The 20,353-nt window shown below is 33.2% G+C and overlaps 2 protein-coding genes and 1 long non-coding RNA gene across 3 annotated transcripts; all 3 read left to right on the top strand.

The window, feature by feature from the left end:
* The first annotated feature begins 482 nt into the window (after nt 1-482).
* LOC139499677 (uncharacterized) lies at nt 483-4,392 on the top strand. The gene is made up of 3 exons (XR_011658249.1): nt 483-577; nt 1,078-1,153; nt 4,306-4,392. It is a non-coding gene; the product is annotated as an uncharacterized lncRNA (long non-coding RNA).
* Nucleotides 4,393-10,510: 6,118 nt separating this feature from the next.
* On the top strand, nt 10,511-14,659 carry LOC139499314 (uncharacterized). Its single transcript, XM_071288009.1, has 2 exons — nt 10,511-11,778; nt 13,455-14,659. Exon 1 carries the CDS (start codon nt 10,511-10,513, stop codon nt 11,771-11,773), a length of 1,263 nt encoding a protein of 420 aa, XP_071144110.1. The 3' UTR covers nt 11,774-11,778; nt 13,455-14,659.
* Nucleotides 12,376-14,633, top strand: LOC139499214 (uncharacterized). The gene is made up of 2 exons (XM_071287922.1): nt 12,376-13,287; nt 13,455-14,633. The coding sequence occupies exons 1-2, from the start codon at nt 12,376-12,378 to the stop codon at nt 14,631-14,633; spliced, it is 2,091 nt and encodes a 696-aa protein (XP_071144023.1).
* Nucleotides 14,660-20,353: the final 5,694 nt, after the last annotated feature.

Raw genomic sequence — 20,353 nt, 5'->3', positions numbered from 1 at the left:
CAGATCCTCCATCCTATTTTTATTTTTAATGGAAATGTTGCAGTGTTCATCATTTCTGTTTTGATTCTGCTCACAAAATTCCATTTTTTCTATAATTCCGATTTAGATATGTGGAACCCGCAATAAAAATAGATGGCCTCAATCACGTGGTTTCAATGATTTAATAGCAACGCAAAAAATTCCATTAATCATTTTGTTACCAATCGGAACTACTCGGCCTTTCTGGTTGCACGAAGTGAATAGCCGAGTAGTTCCGATTGACGATTGTTACATAAGCCAAATCACACATACGATCTTTGCGCTCAAATGTAGTTCTTGGTGAAGTATACAGGTAACTTCGTTTACGAAAATTTATACACACTTTTTCATTAAAATATTATCAGACTTTTGCATATTCACGTTTTTTTATGCTGAACTGTAGTCGAATTCAATTCTATACATTTTTTTTTACGTGAAGCAGTAGGAGTAAGAATATTTTTTTGCGCCAATTTAAGCAGTTTCATCACGAAGAACAAAATTATTTATTGTTATTTTCGTGAAATTTTAGTCATATAGTTTATCAATTAGAGAATTTTTTGTAAGTATTACTTATTCATGTTAAGGTTCTACTGATGTGCTTCTCTAGACCTTTTTGACGGTCCGTTTTATCCCATTTATCTCAATACTATCTCCGATGACAGTAGCCTGGAAACCTGGCCCAATCATACTGCGTCGATAACATGTAGCGGAGCTAATCAGTAGCCAGGACCCCAGGCTACGATGACAGAAATGTCAACTCGACCTATTCGTGTCGAAAGTGAAAATCCATCTATTTGATGAAATTATTTTTTCTTCAACGGTTCATGCATTATTTTTGTATTATTTGATAATCAATCACATTCACGTTGCATGTTTGCATGAAAATGGTTATGTATTGGTGAATTGTAAGGGCGATGCAACATGCGAGGTCAGTGCGCGATCACGTGACATTATTTGTAAACAAACATGCTCCCCGTGTAACACGTGTCTGGATTATCCTTTCAAAGTGTTGTGAATTTTTCAATCACTATTTTATGATATATTTCTTTTTGTTTTTAGGTTTGCATATTAGTAGTCCAAGTGAATTAGACATAGTTCTGAGTCGTGTGTGGTTTTTTTTTTATTGAATTAGAAGGTAAGTCTACATAAGTTATATTTAACTTAAGTTTAAAAAGATGACTCCACTTTCACTCTATATTTAAAACCCGCATACTATCGTCGTGTCATATGTTTTCGTATGTCATATGTTTTCGTATCAACCACATTTCGTCGGTTTCGACTGCATACGCGTACATTGTGGCATGCTTTTCTGTTTCTATATTTAGAACAACAACACCACTACAACTTGATATATTTAAAACATATTCAACGTCGCTTTTTAAAGACGTTAGAACAAATTAAATAAAACTGACCTATTTAGCCATTTTTATTTAATGTCAAAAATACGCATCACTAGAATAGTTGTGGAAAAAAATTCTGAAGGGTTAAAATAAAGTCCAGATATGTTTTTTGCAAGTCAGACACCGGATCTTCAAGACGTATGACTGTCATGTGTTTTTTTGGCCGTTTTAATTACAAACAATCGAGTTAAAATTAGCAGGGTTCTTATATAAAATGGTTGTTCAAAATCTAACTATTCAATATTTCATTGACAATTTTTTTTATACATCCTTGATACATGAAGATGAAAACAGTCTTAACTTTTTATATTTAATCATAAATTTTGAAAACTGCATTTTATTTTAGAAAAAATAATGTATTTTGTACAAACCAGGTGCCAATCTGAAATTAATCAAAATCTAAAAATTTCATCACACGAAACACCAACCTTACACTTTTTACTAGTAATTTTTTGTACTGAAAAGTATTTAATAACTTTTTTTAAGATTTAAGCGATCACCCGAACCACGACTTTAGAAAAAATGTATTTCCGGATTTTTTAGTCATTTCCTGTCCGTGTACTGATCCAATTTTTATTTCATACGAAAACATATGACACCGTTTTTTTGACATACAAAAATCGCAAAGTAATCGGAAACAGTAAAAAATCGTAGAAATCATTGACAAAAAAACTAGATACCTAAAATCAATCTACAGGACATGCTTTTTAAATTTGAGTAAACACCTAAATAAAAACTCAACAGTAAAAACCGTAAGCAGTGAAAATTGTTATTAGTACGAAAACACATTACACGATGATAATTTAAACAGCATTTGCTCTGCTTGAATGTTAATTTGCCCCTTCCCCGTCATTTCCCAGTGACGGATCCAGGAATTTTCATATGTGGGGGCCCACTGACTGACCTAAGAGGGGGCCGCCCCAGTCACGCTTCAGTGATTCCTTATATAAGCAACCAAATTTTTTCCCTAATAGGGGGGGCCGGGCCCCCTCTAAATCCGCCTCTGTTTCCCTTTTAAATTTGCGCAAAAGTCATACTTTCAGTCCATTTCGTTAACGGCTGATTTGTGATTTTACCATCTTAACTGCAATTTTCATATTGAACACATTTGACCATTCAGTATGAGTTCCCAAGTTTTTGACTTATATGAAGGAGGCTTTAGGTCATGTTTTCCTAAACACCTTATTGCTATTTGTCTGTCTGGATTGTTATACCCATAAAATCAGATAGTGATGAATATGCAAGTTTTCAACAATCCCAGAAAATACACCTTATTGCTATTTAGTCCAATCTGGCAAAACCAGTAACATGTAAAACTTCCTGTTTGGGTCATGCGGCTGAAAATAGAGGTTTTTCAGTAGAGAGCTGAGGGAGGAAAAACTTAAGAAAGCGATTATCAAGAAACTTTAATATAGTATGATCCACTTTTTTCGAAATTAAATTGAAGTAAAAATTATTTTGTTTTAAGTATTTACGGTAAGTTAAAAGGGTTTTCATTAAAAAGTATTGTGCATGGTGAATTGTTTCAACGGCCCCCAGATAGCTTCAACTGGATGAAAAAGTTGTGTAATGTTAGAACTTATCCGGTATGGAATAAATAGCGATTAGGTGTATTGACATCCACGGAAAAAAATAGGAAGTAAGGTGCATGTACACATGTATCTCCCCTTTAGGTTTTGATAAATATTGGATATGACATTAAGAAGTTATAAAACTGTATTCTTTGAATATGTTTCTAGCGTAACATGCACGCTTAGTACTGCTTTTTATCAGATATTTTATAACTTATGTCTTAAAATTCGGGTTTTATCCATTCCAATAGGTGGATTTAAGTTAATGAGAAAAATGCTCTGTTCACTAACTCAGCAATGCTTTAACTGTTGTGAATGTGAGCTCCCTTTTGCTATTATTAGAATCTAGATTTACATCATTCATTTTCAACTTATGAGTTCTCCTTTCATTCAAAAGGTAGATTTCAATGTCTGCTGGTCACTTGACAAGAAAATACACTCAATGATATTATTTGCCTCAATTTACACCTGGAATGCAGATTTTTCACTAAAATAAATGTCGTTTACTTAGTAATAAATAGTTTTGTATACATTTGTATTACTATCATATTCATGTTTTCATTTGACATTACGAAAGTGCTTTTGAGATCCAGGATTCTGACTTGAATAAACAGTGTTTGTAACACACATGGTTTCAACCGTTTCTTTCCCTTCCCTTAAAAGTATCTTTCAGTTTTAAAACTACCTGATAATAATACAGAGTTCACACCTAATTTGAATTGGATTGACATTAACTAATTTGAATTAGTTTAATTCACATTTGAAAAGGTTTACATCCTACCATCAATTGTAATTTGAATTGCAATGCGCCTCAAATTAGCTTAGCTGTCTGAATGACGTTTACTTTTAATTTGTATTAACAAAAACATAGTTCAAATGCGAATGTAAGTGAATTGTTTGTCTATCTATGGTCAATTTTTAGCCACATTGTTGAATTTTATTTATGGAGCTTACTTTTCATTTACATAAATTTAAGATTAATATTTCTGAGTGGTACGTTACTTATAAAGGGGGTGGATTCCCAGATATTTAATGAAATTGTATTCAGTTTATGGTTTGTGGGCCTCTTATTTGGGGTTATTGATATCAATTGAGGTGTAAGAGGGAAACCAAAATAGTGAAAGATCATTGAAAACCTGATCTATTAAAGTTCATTGATACATGTGTATGTTTAATCAGCCAGTCAATTTAGGTATTTAGAAATCCAAGATTCAATAAAAAATGAATTCTTGGGAATATGTAGAATTATTCACTCAAGGTGCAATCAAACTTATTTATTTCACTTTTTGATTTCCCTTTATTTCTTGGTCTCTTAGTAGGTGTTGCAGATTAGAAGTATTTTCGTACCATAGTATTGTTAGTGTTCCGGATCCTGTTCAGTAGTTAATAGTGAAAATTTAGGTAAGTTTACATTATGTTTATAAATAAACTAAGCCCATGCTAAACTAACTCTAATCTTGCTGTATTTTCCTCAAAATCTTTGAAATACACTTGCATAATATAATAAGAGATTGGCATAAGCTTTCTTCTTCACACTGCCCTCAAAACTCAGTGGCAAAATGACTAGTCTTAGGCAAAAAAATAGTATATGTTTGATGACCTACCCTAATTTTAGCGCTAACCCTAAGTCATTTATTTTCCTCTTAAAAGTGAAAAATAAATAGAACTTGTGTCACGAGGGTAATAAGGGTTGCCAATAAATAATATAATAAGAGATTGGCATATATAATTATAATAAGCTTGCTTCTTCACACCACCCTCAAAACTCATTTTAGAATTGATAGCAATACAGTTTTTGTGTCTTTTATTAAACTGAACATTTATACGTTATTCACACACTTTAACAGTGCTTTGATGATCACTGACCGAAAGGAAATTAAATATTTAAAGAGTTAGGAATTGGGTTCCTCCTAGAATTAACGTAGGAAAATAGGTGATAAGATACGAAGTGAAATACCTTCTCTCACTCTGAGTCTCAGTGACTGCTGTGGAAAGTAAACTTGGAATTGATAGTACATTGAACAAAAATAAAACACAATAGGCCTAATTGCATTGTTCATACACTTTTATCCGGGATTGGCTATTTTGTAACTATTTTACATGTGCAGTTGAATTAGTTTTGAAAATAATATTATCCAGCTACATGTATACATGTACATGTGTCAACAAAACAACGGCAATCGTATCCCTCAGAGCAATCTGCTCTCAGAGCAATCTGCTCTTTGATTTTTTTGGGGGGAGGGTTCCAAACCAGTTGTTTATAAGTTGCAAATCAGGCCATTACTTTTCTTAATTTAATTGTTGCTTACTTAACATGTCTAGACTGTTTTTTCTCACTTTTTAAGGCTGTATGGTTGCCTATAATTACTTTGTTATTTCAACCTCTGGAAAGCTGTCTCATTGGAAATTATACCACATATATACAGATTTTTATATGGATTGTAGACCTGAAAAAGATTTTCAAAGTTGAATATGCTGCAAACTTCAAACAACCTACTACTAATTTACCATGCATGTCTATCATGAAACTTTAGATTAGAACTATATATAAGTGATTTCACCATTTCTTAATATGTGTACCACTATCAATCAACAGAACAAATCCAAATTATTTTTTTAATATTTGCATATGGTTTCCTTTAATTTCTCACATCTATTTTATTTGAATTTAGGGAAATAAGTATTATGTATATAAACAAATCTCATGTCGATATATAACATGTACAACAATCAAACATCAACCCACACCAAACTGGCTGTAGTTGAAAAACATCAAAAGGGAAAATACAGTGAAATTTGGAGAATTTATATATCACATGTACATGCATTTGAAATATATTTAAAATATTTTTTTTTTCAAATTTTTTAGTTTTAGGTTCCACCTAGCTACCATATTAGAAAACTGGGATTTAAACGCTAGTCTATTAGAGGGATATTTCCAGTGGCGAATCCAGAAATTTTCATAAGTGGGGGCCCACTGACTGCCTAAGAGAGGGCCCACTCTGATCATGCTCCAGTGGTTCTCTAAATAATCAACCAATTTTTTTCCAGACAAGGGGGGGGGGCCTCTTAATTGGCCTTTGATTTCATTGGTTGTAATTTTTATTTTATCATGATTCAGATTTGAACACGACTTGGGGAATGAAGGTAACGACTGAATGTCAGTTTTAGTCTTATATATGTACTTTAATTTTAGTCTTACATGTATTTATGTGTACATATATCACTGATTCAGTGGCGATGGTGAATAGCTATATATAGATAACATTTTATAGTTTTGAATGCTTCTTCATCAGTTGACTAAAATTAGGTGGAGGTATGTTTTTATTTCCAACAGAGGGGCACTCATGCTCAACCTATACCAGTTTGTGCATGAAGCGATTGATAGTTGCCAGACACTGAATGATTGTACCACAAATTTGTGAAAGTTTTAACCTATGCATATATACTTTAAATACGATAAAAAAAAAATCATGTTTTTTTCAGGACTTCTGATCCAACCATGTAGAATGGCATGTTATTGATATATGGTTCTGGTTGATGGATGTTCATGAAGGACCTGTAGTACAAAGTATATCACTGGATTGAGCTCTCTGTCAAAGTGTATTATTAAAGTGCTTTGCTTTGAGCTCGGTTCATTGTTATGCAATTCATTCTTTGTGAAATAAAGATTTTACAGACAACTCTCATGTACAAGGATGTCTCCAAGTATTATCATTTCTATGTACAATGTAAGTAACAGGGAGATAAAAGCATTTTTTTTGTTTGTTTGAACCAAACATTATTTGTCCATTGACCAAATTTGTTTTGCTTTCACCAGCTTTGAAGGAGATATTATCAAAGAATTGATAGAAAACAGCACAGAAGCTTACTTTCTAGCTCATCAGGCCCAAGCATCATGTTAGGCATTGTCATTACTAAAAACCAATAAATGTCTTCTAATCTGAGGATCAATTCAACATTTTAAAGTGTTTTACTAATGATATTCACAAGCCACCACAAAGATATACTGAGTGCCATTGAAAACGCAACACTTTTGTTTTTCAAAAAAATCTGATAATTTTTATTTATTTTATATTAGAACTTTGTAAAGTTGGTTGAAAATGACTTTAAAGACAATTGACACAACTTAAAAAAAAAAGTAAGGGTTATTTTGAACGGACATAAACCGAGTTCACTGCTTTTCAACATATGCACCATTTTCACGATTTTGACATTTAAAGCTTGGCTAATGTCATGAATTTTTCCGCCCTTATTGTAAGGAAATTATTTAAACTGCAATAAACATCTGAGTAAATGCCAGGACTTTCTGACAACCAGCGACATGCAGTTTCGGGCATGATCCAATGAAGCCTTTCACAGCATACAATAACCCAAATCATCCACAAATTCAACAAAAATGGATCAGTTAATGATAAGCCACATCCCGGGGTTCAAAAAGCAAGAAACGCTCAGCAAAACCGATACATTTGGTCTTTAACATATCCGATATCAACTCTGATGGATGTCGAAAGGTCACGTGAGTTCAATGGTGGTCACAGTTGATCCTATGGAGCAATTTCAGTAAAGCACCATTTGCGCAGAAATTCAACGGTTAAAGAGGACCACAGCTGACATCTAAACGGCCGTCTGGTGTAAACATCGAATTCTGTAGACCAAAAATCATTCATTATGTACCAAAAATCGTCAGTGGTGGTTACATAGACGTTTGGCACCCGCCTTGGCCAAAAGTCGTGCCATTCGCCAGATTTAGGTCCGATAGAGCAAATTTTGCATCAGATTTGACATGGTTTAGACGATGAAAACCACCACCAATATCATAAAGTCAGCTTGAGTTTGCTTTACAGGACAAGTGGAATACATTCCTCGAGATGACATTAAATGTCCGGGATGATCAATTCTACGGCGCATGTCGAGATTGCCCTGCACAAGGGGGTTGTAACATTTTTAGTTGGGACTGTGATTTGATGATTCGACATTGGATGTTTCGTTTATCTATTGCGCCCGAAAGATGACAATGAAACATTTTTGTTTGATATCGATCTATTGTTAGAATTGTTAATTTTCAAGAACAATTCATTTTGAAAGATTATGATTTCTAATATAAATTTTATTTTTGAAAAACCAAGTGTTGCGTTTTCATTGGCACTCAGTATATAATAGAACCATACAAATAGTTAGCAAATACATATAAAAAAAGATGTGATATGATTGCCAATGAGACAATTCTCCACAACAGACCAAAATGACATAGAAATTAACAATTACAGGTCACGCACAACCTTCAACAATGAGCAAAGCTAATGCAGCATAGTCCGGTATAAAAGGTCTCGAAATGACAATGTGAAACAATTCAAAGGAGAAAAATAACAGGCTTATTTATGTACAAAAAATAAAGAAAAAACGAATATGTAACACATAAACAAACGACAACCACTGAATTACAGGCTCCTTATATCATGTTCTCAGATATCATCTCCCAATTAAAAAAAATCACGAAAAATTGAACCTATTACGTGTTGCTCTCCTAGCTATAAAATGTATCCAAAATCAAAGATGTGGAACATATTCTATCATAATCATTTGGTAACTAATGCAATTAGTGTCTCTTCCATGCCTGTCTTGAACATAAAAACTAAACTAAATATAAAATAAACAATACTCCTAATGCTCCGGTTGGTTGTCATCGTGCAACACAGTTAATAACACATATAGGAAAATCATAGAACTACATTTATCATAAAACACTGTCAAACATCCAACTATACTATCCACACTCATCTGTGTCCACACTTGTATATTATATAAAATAGAATTGTATAGCAAATAATAGTATATTACAATTCGGTGATTAGAATGTTGTCCTGGAATGCAATCTAGATACAAATAATATTTTTATACATCATGAAAAGAAATCTCAAATCTCGTGGAAATTATGAAGAAATTATTGACAAATTAGAAATTGAATTATTGGATCTTGACCCCACTAACAAAAAAATACTTTGTATTCACCATCTTCTATTTAACAAAGTCGACTAGACTATTTCTTAGTGACTGAGGAGATATATTCCTTTTTGTAAAACACAAAAAATATAACGGTTATAAGACTGATCCTTCTGCTGTTGTCCTTACTTTTTCTGCCCAGTCTTGCAAAGCGGGGAAAGGGTTATTGTAAACTTAATTCACAACTTATAGATTTTGATGTTTGTTTTTCGTTTATTTTTTGTACATATATGAGGCCGTTACATATTAGTTTTCTCGTTTGAATTGTGTAACATTTGTCATTTCGGGGCCTTTTATAGGTGACTATGCGAAATGGGATTTGCTCATTATTGAAGACCGTACGGTGACCTATAGTTGTTACTTTCAGTGTCATTTGGTCTCTTGTGGAGAGTTGTCTCATTGGCAATCATACTACATCTTCTTTTTTATATTTGAGTATGTTGCAATGGTTTTTTTTCTAGATGGGCTAGAGGTGTAGGGGAAGGGTGAGATCTCAAAAAAATGTTTAACCACGCCACATTTTTTGCGCATGTCCGAAGTCAGGAGCCTTTAGCCTTTGTTGGTCATGTATGATTTTTAATATTAGTTTCTTTTATATATTACAGAGTTTAGTATGACGTCCATTATCACTGAACAAGTACACATTTTATTTAAGGGACCAGCTGAAGCACGCCTCTAGGTGCGGGATTATCTCGCTATATTGAAGACCCATTGGTGGCCTTCAGCTGCATTTTTTTTTCTTTGGTCGGGTTTTTGTCTCTTTGACACATTCCCCATTTCCATTCTCAATTTTATTATGAACAGTCGAGCATTTCCCGTGATCCCTCGTGAACAACAGACACTTGAAATAACCCTAAATTCAAGCAGAAGAATCAGAAGAACTGACTGTGAGGAAAACTCATTAAAACCATAATATTGAACTCACACAGAAACACAGTGATTTGTGTGAGGGTAACTTGACATGTGCATGACAAATATGCTCTGGCACTGAAACATATGACAATGGTAATCTTTAATTCCAGGTTCAGATGGATTTACAGTTTTATAAATTTTTTTCTGGAGAGATCTCTAGTGCCTACACATAATATTTTTTTTAAATATATTTTTTGTCAACAATTATAATAAACAACGTTATTTGTAGATAAAAGCCAGTGAAGTTTGAACTCTTTTATTATCGAATGTCACGTGTACACTAGTATCTCGTCCTTAGTGAATGGAATATTGGAACGGATTGAATTCTATTACGTCATAACACTTCCGGTATTAGATGAGATAGTACTGCGCAACTGCAACCTCAATGTGTTGCTAACTTTGCTGTCGAGCGGACGTGGTTTGTCTCGATGCGCAACCTCTAACTAAGATTTCTTAAAGATATATTAAGTCAATGTGATTGACTTGTACATATATTTTATTTATATTGAATAAAAGTATATGTCTTTATAAAAAGGTTTTTTACGCAAGTAAAAATCTTATAATTATTTCGTTTGTGAAACGAGATTATTGTATTACTTGACAAAGATGGCGGACGCCATGCTGCATAAGGAGAAAGGAGATAAAACTCCTAAAGCTTCTTTTGAAGATGACTTATTAAGGTTGGATGAAGATGAAATAGCATATGAAGGGAAGGGTAAAGGTCCCGCTAAAGGTCCCGCTAAAAGAAAATGCTCAAAACCTATTGTCAGTAAAAGTAGTACAGGTAGCGGTCCAAAGGTTAATAACAAGGACGCTAAAGGAAAGACTCTGATAAACAAGGGACACGAGGTGTCGGCTAGTACATCAGATAGCAATAATAATGTGATTATTAATATGCTTACTGACATGAGAAATGAACAATCTTCAACTAATAAAAGGTTGGAAGATATGAACAAACGTATAGATGTTTTGTATAATGATGAATATGATGAGGAGTATGATAATGTAGGTGATGTAGATGAAGATATGGACGAGGTCCATGAACCTGATGACGGTCAAGATACCGGTAATGAACCACCTTGTAAAAAACAGAAAACTCTCTCAAATAGCGAAGAGTCTAGGTTTTCTAGTATGAATAAAAGATTTAGATCTGGTGAGAGATGTGGTGATAAACTAGATGAACATCTAGCAGACAATATCACAGATATTTTCAGAAATGGTATTTCTGAAGAGAAATACAGAGAACTTATGAAAGATGAAAAGAGTAATCGGCCTGAGAATTGTGAAGGACTTGTACCAGTCCAAACTGATCAGTTAGTATGGGACCTGTTATGGCCCAGAACTAGAACTAATGACAATAGAATGAGACAATGTCAGACTACTGTAGTCAGAGGGGCAACTTATCTGTCCAAAGTAGTTAATAGACTAGACACAATTCTAGGTAAAGAAGATACTCAAAACAAACCTGAGTTGGAAGGTATTCTTGATGACTGTATGGACTCTCTTGCTTTATTTGGTCATGCCAATAAAGAAATATGCTTAGCTAGGAGAGAACTCATGAAACCTGATGTAAAAGGTGAATATAGTCACCTGTTTAATAAAACACAACCTTTCAATAAATGGTTATTTGGTGGAGATGTCTCTAAAACAGTCAAAGACATTGGAGAATGTAGTAAGATTTCAAATCGCCTTTCAGTTGGTAACGGTTATAGCCAGTTTAGAGGCGGTTTCCGTGGTGGATGGAGATCCTCATGGAATAGACGCCGTGGTAGAGGCAGAGGCGGAAGAGGTCGTGGTAGTGCCTCAAGGTCAATTGACAAATCTGAGTCAAAAAACTCCCGTTGGACTCACAACAAGTACAGGAATTAGATGTTGTGAGTATTAACACAAATGATTTTCAAGCAGGAAGATTGAAATTGTTTGTTAATGAATGGAGAAAATTAACATCTGATAAATATATTTTAGATGCGGTTCAGCACTGTTATATAGAATTTACAGACAATAGACCTCCTATACAAAATAAAATGTCAATTAGAAATTCCAAATTCAATTTAAAGGAAGAAAAAATTGTTGATATTGAAATTGAAAAATTATTAAAAATGAATGTAATTCAAGAAGTTGAATCTGAAATAAATGAATTTATTTCCCCAATTTTTGTAAGACCAAAAAAGAATGGCGAATACAGAATGATACTTAATTTGAAAGAATTAAATAAACACATTGAATATCAACATTTCAAAATGGATTCTTTTGAAAGCGCTTTAAATTTGATTAAAGAAAATGCATACATGTCAAGTGTAGATCTAAGACATGCTTATTATTCTATTAACATTGCTGAACAGCATAGAAAATTTTTAAGATTTGTTTGGAAAGAGAAATATTTTCAATATTCCTGCTTACCAAATGGTATAGCTATGGCACCAAGGCTTTTTACAAAAATTATGAAAGTTGTATATGCAAGTTTGCGTAAAATGGGTTATGTTAATGTTGGGTACATTGACGATTCACTACTATTAGGTGATACTGAACTCGAATGCAAAAATAATGTTACAGAAACTGTTAATATGGTGTCAAGCCTTGGATTTATAGTACATAAAGATAAGTCAGTTTTTACTCCTAAAAAATGCATCAAGTATTTAGGTTTTTACATTGACTCGGAAACAATGATAGTTACTTTACCAGTTGAAAAACAAGATACTATTGCTAAAGAATGCAAACATTTACAAAGTAAAAATAAATGTAAAATAAGAGAAGTAGCTAGAGTTCTTGGGATACTCATATCTAGTCTCCCTGCTGTGGAATTTGGTAAACTCTATTACAGGAAAATAGAGAGAGAGAAAATTAAAGCATTAAAATTAGCTATGGGAGATTTTGATTCTGAAATGTTTGTAACATCAGAAATGAAACAAGACCTAAAGTGGTGGTCAGATAATATTTATACTCAAAAGAGGAAATTTAATAGAGGTAACCCACAGGTTATAATTCAAACAGACGCCTCAAAATTAGGTTGGGGAGCAGTCTTGAATGAACAAAAAATAGGTAGCAGATGGAGCAATGATGAAAAAGATAATCATATTAATTGTTTAGAATTATTAGCTGTTTATTATGCTCTAAAATCATTTAAGGATGATTTGAATACTGTTGAAAATGTCAAAATTCTTACAGACAATACAACTGCTGTAAGCTATATAAACAGTATGGGTGGTATAAAGTCTATTGAATGCAATAGAATTGCTAGAAAAATTTGGATTTGGTGCTTTGAACACCAAATATGGCTGATTGCTACTCATATACCAGGGAAGTTAAATACAAAAGCAGACTATCAGTCAAGAAATTTTAATGATCAGATAGAATGGCAACTGAATAAAAACAATTTTGAAAAAGTATGTTTATTATGGAATAAACCAGAAATAGATTTATTTGCTTCACATCTAAATACTCAGTTACCAATTTTTTGTTCATGGAAAGCTGATCCAGAATCATCTTTTGTTGATGCTTTTACTCTTGATTGGGGTAATTTTTCTTACAGTTATATGTTTCCTCCTTTCAGCATGATCGGACGCTGTGTAAAGAAGATTATAAAAGACAAGGCAGACGTGCTGTTTGTGGGACCACTTTGGCCAACCCAACCATGGTTTGTTCAAGTAATGAAACTGTTAATAAACAATCCATATGTTATCAAAGCAAACAAAAAGCTATTAACTCTACCATACAAGGACATAGTTCATCCTTTAGAAAAGACATTGAATTTGATGGTATGTCGGATATCCGGAACCGATTACAAAACAGAGGAATTTCAGAGAAAACTTCCACTATTATCATGGCATCATGGAGATCAGGAACTCAAAAACAATATAAAACATATATCAAGAAATGGTTTATTTTCTGTCTTGAACGGAAAGAGGATAAATTTCACACGTCTGTAGAACTTGTGCTAGAATTTCTGACTTATTTGTTTGAATGTGGCTTGAGTTATTCCGCTTTGAATAGTGCTAGGTCAGCACTATCTGCGTTTGGTTTGACTTTTGATAATGTACCTGTTGGAAAGCATCCACTTGTGATAAGATTTCTCAAAGGAGTATATCATTTGAGACCTACTGTACATAATGATGTAAATATTTGGGATGTTTCTATTGTTTTGAGATTGTTGAGACGTTTATCACCAGTTGCTGATATATCAGTGAAAGATTTAACTTTAAAACTAGTTATGTTAATTGCATTGACGAATGCTACTAGATCACAGAGTATTCATTTATTAAAACTCAGCAATATGCAAAAACAGAAGGATTGTTTTCGTTTTAAGATATTTGATTTACTGAAACAAAGCAGACCTGGATATAAGAATCCAGAAGTTATTTTAAAAAGTTTTCCTCCAGACAGGAGATTATGTGTGTATTTAGTACTGAAGGAATATTTGAAACGTACTGTTGATATAAGATCAGAAGAAGATTCATTAATATTAAGTTATATTAAACCACACAAAAAAGTTAGTTGCTCAACTATTTCTAGATGGATTAAATCCATTATGTGCCGTGCAGGAATTGACACAAGTATATTTAAAGCACACAGTACACGATCTGCATCTACTTCGAAGGCAAAGCAGAATAATGTGCCTGTAAGTGATATTTTAGCCAAAGCCGGTTGGTCAAGTTCAACGACTTTTGGAAAATTTTATGACAAGACAGTAACAACAAGTGATGTTTTTGCAGAAAAAGTGTTACAAATCTGAATACGAGTTATTAAATGTTTGATTTATGATTTAGTTTTTAATAAGAAAGATCAAATGATCTACATGTTTATGCATGAGTGCTACATAATGCATATCACTGGCATCTGTTTGTTGCAAATTGTCTAGGTGTATCTAATGATCATCACAGGTATTCATTGTCAAAGAAGTGAGAAATACATGTAACATACATACAAAAGCACACCGGAACAAAAAAAAAAAAAAAAAAAATGTGTTGTAGCTTTGAAGTCTCATCTAATACCGGAAGTGTTATGACGTAATAGAATTACCAAATTTAACGATACTTACCTTGGTTAAGTTGAAGTTAAAGTGTAATTCTATGAAGACATAGAATAACACTGGAGGTGTTAGATGCCACCTCCCACCCCATCAGCTCTTATTATAGGGCTTGGTACATCTTTGTATATTGTAATTGGTAGATGTACTTTTAATACCAACAATTTTTGTTTTTACTGTAAATATTGAGGTTGCAGTTGCGCAGTACTATCTCATCTAACACCTCCAGTGTTATTCTATGTCTTCATAGAATTACACTTTAACTTCAACTTAACCAAGGTAAGTATCGTTAAATTTGGTAATTTTATTACATGAGTTTACCTTATATGGAAACTATTAACTAGAACTTTGGTTCAGATCATTCCACGTCAATCAACAAATACTTAAATGAACCTCAACTTAGACACATGATTTTTTAATAAGTTGTTACTTTTCAACTAGCTTTCAACCTTTGTCTTCATACGACCCACAATAGAACCCTTGTCAAAGTTGTGCGTCCGTTTGGCTGTAGAGGATGTATAAATATACAGTCACCTAGAGGACTCCTATTACACGACCTAGCTACCTGTTGTATTCATAGTTAATTTGGTTTCTTGTCCTGCACATGCATAAATATTTGACACTGGATGTTTAGAAATGAATCAATCAACTAGCTTCAAGTAATTTCAAGTACTCTCAGATCTGCGTTTAATGACCACAATTATTCAAATTCATTAAGCATGTAGGGATTTTACAGTAGAGGATAAAAAGAAATAAGAATTTTAAATTTTGTTACGAAAGTATAAACACACACATGAACAGAACAGAACTTCTGCATTAGACATTGACTGTGTATATGTGTTTGTGGCTACTAGAGTGAAGGTATAAGAATATAGTGAGGATGGTAATAAAATCCTGTACTTTTTAATCAACAATATGCTTGAGTTTGGAAGATTGATATTTCAACAGACAGTCGGTATTCAAATTAGTATTGCTTGTGTGCCCCTTCTGGCTGACTTGCTTTTGTACTTTAATGAACCAAATTTATTCAGAACCTTTTAAAAGACAAAAAGAAAAAGCTCCATCTTACGATGTTTACATTTCTCAATTGATACGTTATGTACGTTCTATAATATACAGACTTCATATAGCGTATGTTCCGTACGCAGAAACTGCTCAAACAGAGTTAAGAGGAGAAAAGATTAAAAATAACACAACGTTTTAAAATATTTTGGACAACATCACGAATTGGCTGATTTACACGATTTGTCAGCTGCGTCTAAGGTAGCACTCCACAGTTAGGTGTGTAGTTTCGCATTTTGGCCCCTGTGGATTTTTTAAATATGAGAGCTAGTGTGCAATAAAATTCATTTTTGGATAGCTGAGTATTTAAATAGCCTTTGTATTGGGTTTATATGAACATCAAGGTTATGTAATGTATGTAATATAGGCTGTTTTCTGTATGACAGTCCGTATTTGCATGTCCATACCATACATTGGTCCGGCAATTATTGTAATGTTTTTTTCCAACTTTTTATCGCACGAACTTTGTGATTGGATTTTACGAAAAAATGAGGCGAAAGACACCCATTTTTTATTTGATCATTAGGAAGATTTAAGAAAACAGTTTCTAAAAAGGTATCACTCAAAGGCATTGAAATTCTAGTTTGATCCAAATTTTGGGGGGATATATGACATGTTCACCCCCCTTTTTGCAATATTTTATGGTAAATAAATGCTGAATGTTGCCATGGATACACATACAAGGAATTAATTTTCACCCTTTTAACTTTGGAAAATTGAATCTATGGAAGATACTGATTACATACATATGCACATGTACAACACAAACAGTTAGGTTAATGTATTAAAAATCCAGGAATAGGAGATGATAAAACATTTTGGGGCTCATTTTTAATTTTATTTTCTAACTGTGGAGTGCTACCTAAACCACCTGAGACCACCCCCAGTTTTTGGTGGGGTTCGTGTTGCTTAGTCTTTAGTTTTCTATGTGGGGTCTTCTGTACTATTATTTGTCTATTTGTCTTTTTATTTTTAGCCATGGCGTTGTCAGTTTATTTTCAATCTATGAATTTGACTGTCCCTCTGATATCTTTCGTCCCTCTTCTTTGTCGTATGTCCGAGTTAGTCCAGTCAATCTAGCAGAAATTGGACCCTAACCTTAAAGTAATTGCAACAGAAGACTTTTAAGTTTAAATCTTTAGCATTATACCCCAAATATACACAGAAAAAAGTCCAACAAAACATAACTTGTGGAGACTAAAAAATAACGATTCTATAGAGATTTGCATTTAAATGGGAGATAACTCTACAAAAAAGGCAGAAATATCAATAAAAATTGATACAAAATTATAACTTTACTGCTTCTATTCAACAGAAGGTATTGATTCTTGATATTTTATCTGTCTTTAGAGTATAACAAACAACTTTAAATGTGTTTTCATATCTTTAATCAGGCTTCGACCTAGATTTGGTAATTCATTAGTTGACCTTTTATTTTTTATTTTTCAACATGTCAAGGTAAAGAATTTTAAATTTAATAAAAATAGTTCAGCATATATTCCTCTTTTTGGGGTTTAAAGTTTCTGTAAACAAGGTAGATGCTGAACAAATATAATTAACAGATATAAACAATACCAAATTTTCACAATAGTTTTTCAAAATGGCCGCAAAGCAGCAAATTTGCAATTACTTCAATGAAAAATGTGCACAAAAAAGATTAAAATACCCATAACATTTCGGTTTTGTACATTTTATGAGCGGAAGATGATATAATAATGTAAAATACGAACTTATAACCCCATCAAAGTATCATGCTTTTTAAAGAAAATCAACAAAAAACTGCCAAAATAAGACTCATTTTTGCGGAGTTATCTTCCCTTTCCAATACTAATGTCCATAGGAAATTAAAACTGCTTATTTTGAGTTTTCCCAAAGTAAGATTTTATGGGACTTTTCTGTGTATATTTAGGGCATAATGCTAAAGGTTAGAACTAAAACATTTTTTGTTGCAATTAGTTTGAGGTTAAACTTTAGTTTGACTGGACTAAGTGTGAATTTGCATTGCTAAACGTTGGTCTCGGTACTATGGACATCCAACATCCGTGTATTTATTTTTTTATGTTTCTGTATTGTTACTGTACACAATAGGTAAAACTAGGGGTACAACAGCAACACGAATCCCACCAAAGCATAAGCAAATATGAAAGACCAGAATACAAAACTTATAATAGAACAATAACACAAAATTGTTTTTAAGTTCAGAGCATGTCAAAGAAACACAAAAAGTTACACGGATAAAGCAAATGTGAAAGATCATGCAAACAACATAATGACGGGATGCATAAGTACAGAACCACGTCAAATGTATATCAACAAAAACAGATTTCTGTCAAGTTGTGTGGTCATTTCTGCGATATATATTTTAATATTGTCTGAAAGCGGGAGCTTTGGCTTGCAATTTAACCAGGTTCAACCCACCATTTTTCCTTAAATGTTCTGTACAAAGTCAGGAATATGGCAGTTATCATCGAATACATGTAGTTCGTTTCTATGTATGATGGCGTTTGTTTTTGTTGCACTTCACTGTTACTGTTGTTCCTTTGGTTTTCTCTAAAAAATTGTGTTTTTCCTACGGTTTTATTTAAATTTGTTACCCGGATTTGTTATTCTCAATCGATTTATGAAATTTGAACACCGGTATACTACTGTTGGCTTTATTTATGAGCCAATGATATCTGTTTGCAGGCCGTACTTTGATTTGTTATGATTTACTTTTACATATTTTGACTTGGATGGAGAGTTCTCTCATTGGCACTCATATCACATGTTATATTTACAACATTTGATATAATTTTACACAAAATGATTTAGAAATTATTCTAACCTATGTTAACATTCTTTAAGACACATACTAGAATCATCAATGAACGTTGAACACAGTCCACCAATGATCCTTCAAGGTATTTTAAATACATTGTTATCGTTTCATTTAAAAGAGGGACGAAAGATACCAAAGGGACAATCAAACTCATAAATCGAAAATAAACTGACAACGCCATGGCTTAGAATGAAAAAGACAAACAGACAAACAATAGTACACATGACACATCATAGAAAACTAAAGAATAAACAACACGAACCCCACCAAAAACTAGGGGTGATCTTAGGTGCTCCAGAAGGGTAAGCCGATCCTGCTCCACATGTGGCACCCGTCGTGTTGCTTATGTGATAACAAATCCGGTAAATAGTCTAATTCGGTAGGTCACATTCATGAAAGGGAAGGGGATTGTAGTTACGACGTAAGGAACATATCCGATATCATTTGTGAAACGGTTATTCCATAACGGTCAACTAACTCGTGATGGCGTCCGTAAAATTTACGAAGGGATGATTTCAACTTCACTATTTGGAACTCTTGGTTTAAAAGCTTCCTTGTGAGCAGCAACCCTCTATCAAGAAAATCATGATAGGAAATGCAAGCACGGGAATATCGTATCAATTGGGAGATATATACCCCGTATACAGGTGCTGCTTGAATGTTGCTTCTTAGAAACTGTATCCCGCAGCTGACAATGTACAAGAATATAAAACTTTATGTTACCACCGTATACTGCATAGATTAATAAGATATTTAAAGCACTGTTTGGGGGCTGTTTTGATCGGTAGTACCACCAGGTTTTACTAAATAGTCCATAGATATCAATATAGAAAATAAGAAATGTTATATAAGAAAAACATCGTTAGATGCGATTTTTAGCACTTTATTTGTAAGAAATACAATATTGAAAATATATTAAAAAACCAAAACATTTAAAGTGAAAAGTGTTATGATTACTAGCAAACACTATCTTTAAATGGTTCATTCATCTATTTTAATTTATATAAGACAGAAAGTAGAACTATCGATTCCAGGATTTGTCCCTATCCCTCATGTAAGTGTATTTGTCGATGCCACTGCTGGTGGAGTTTTAATTCCCCAAGGATATCACCAGCTCAGTAGTCAACTCTTCTGTGTTGACATGAATTATCATTAATATGATCGTACTTATAAATTTACTGGTAACAAAACATTGATTTTGTTTAAATACGAAGGCTTTTCTACCTAAGGATTAGATTACCTTAGGTGTATTTGGCAAAACCTTTAGGAATTTTTGGTCCTCAATGCTCTTCAACTTCGTACTTTATTTGGCTTTTTTTACATTTTCTGATTCGAGCGTGACTCACTGATGAGTATTTTGTAGACGAAACGCGCGTCTGGCGCAAATACAAAAATTAAATCCTGGTATCGATGATGAGTTTATTGACATTGTTTGCTTTTCATTCATAAATCTTGGGATATTCAAACCAAACAAACGAAAATAGAAAGAACCAATACTAGTAAAAAGCAGATTTGTCCAAAAATGCAGGCGTAGCATATCTTTTGG

The sequence above is a fragment of the Mytilus edulis genome, chromosome 1 (genome assembly GCF_963676685.1).
Source record: "Mytilus edulis chromosome 1, xbMytEdul2.2, whole genome shotgun sequence".
Lineage (NCBI taxonomy): Eukaryota > Metazoa > Mollusca > Bivalvia > Mytilida > Mytilidae > Mytilus > Mytilus edulis.
Note: the sequence above shows the minus strand (reverse complement) of the source record. Positions and strands in the feature narration are given on the sequence as shown.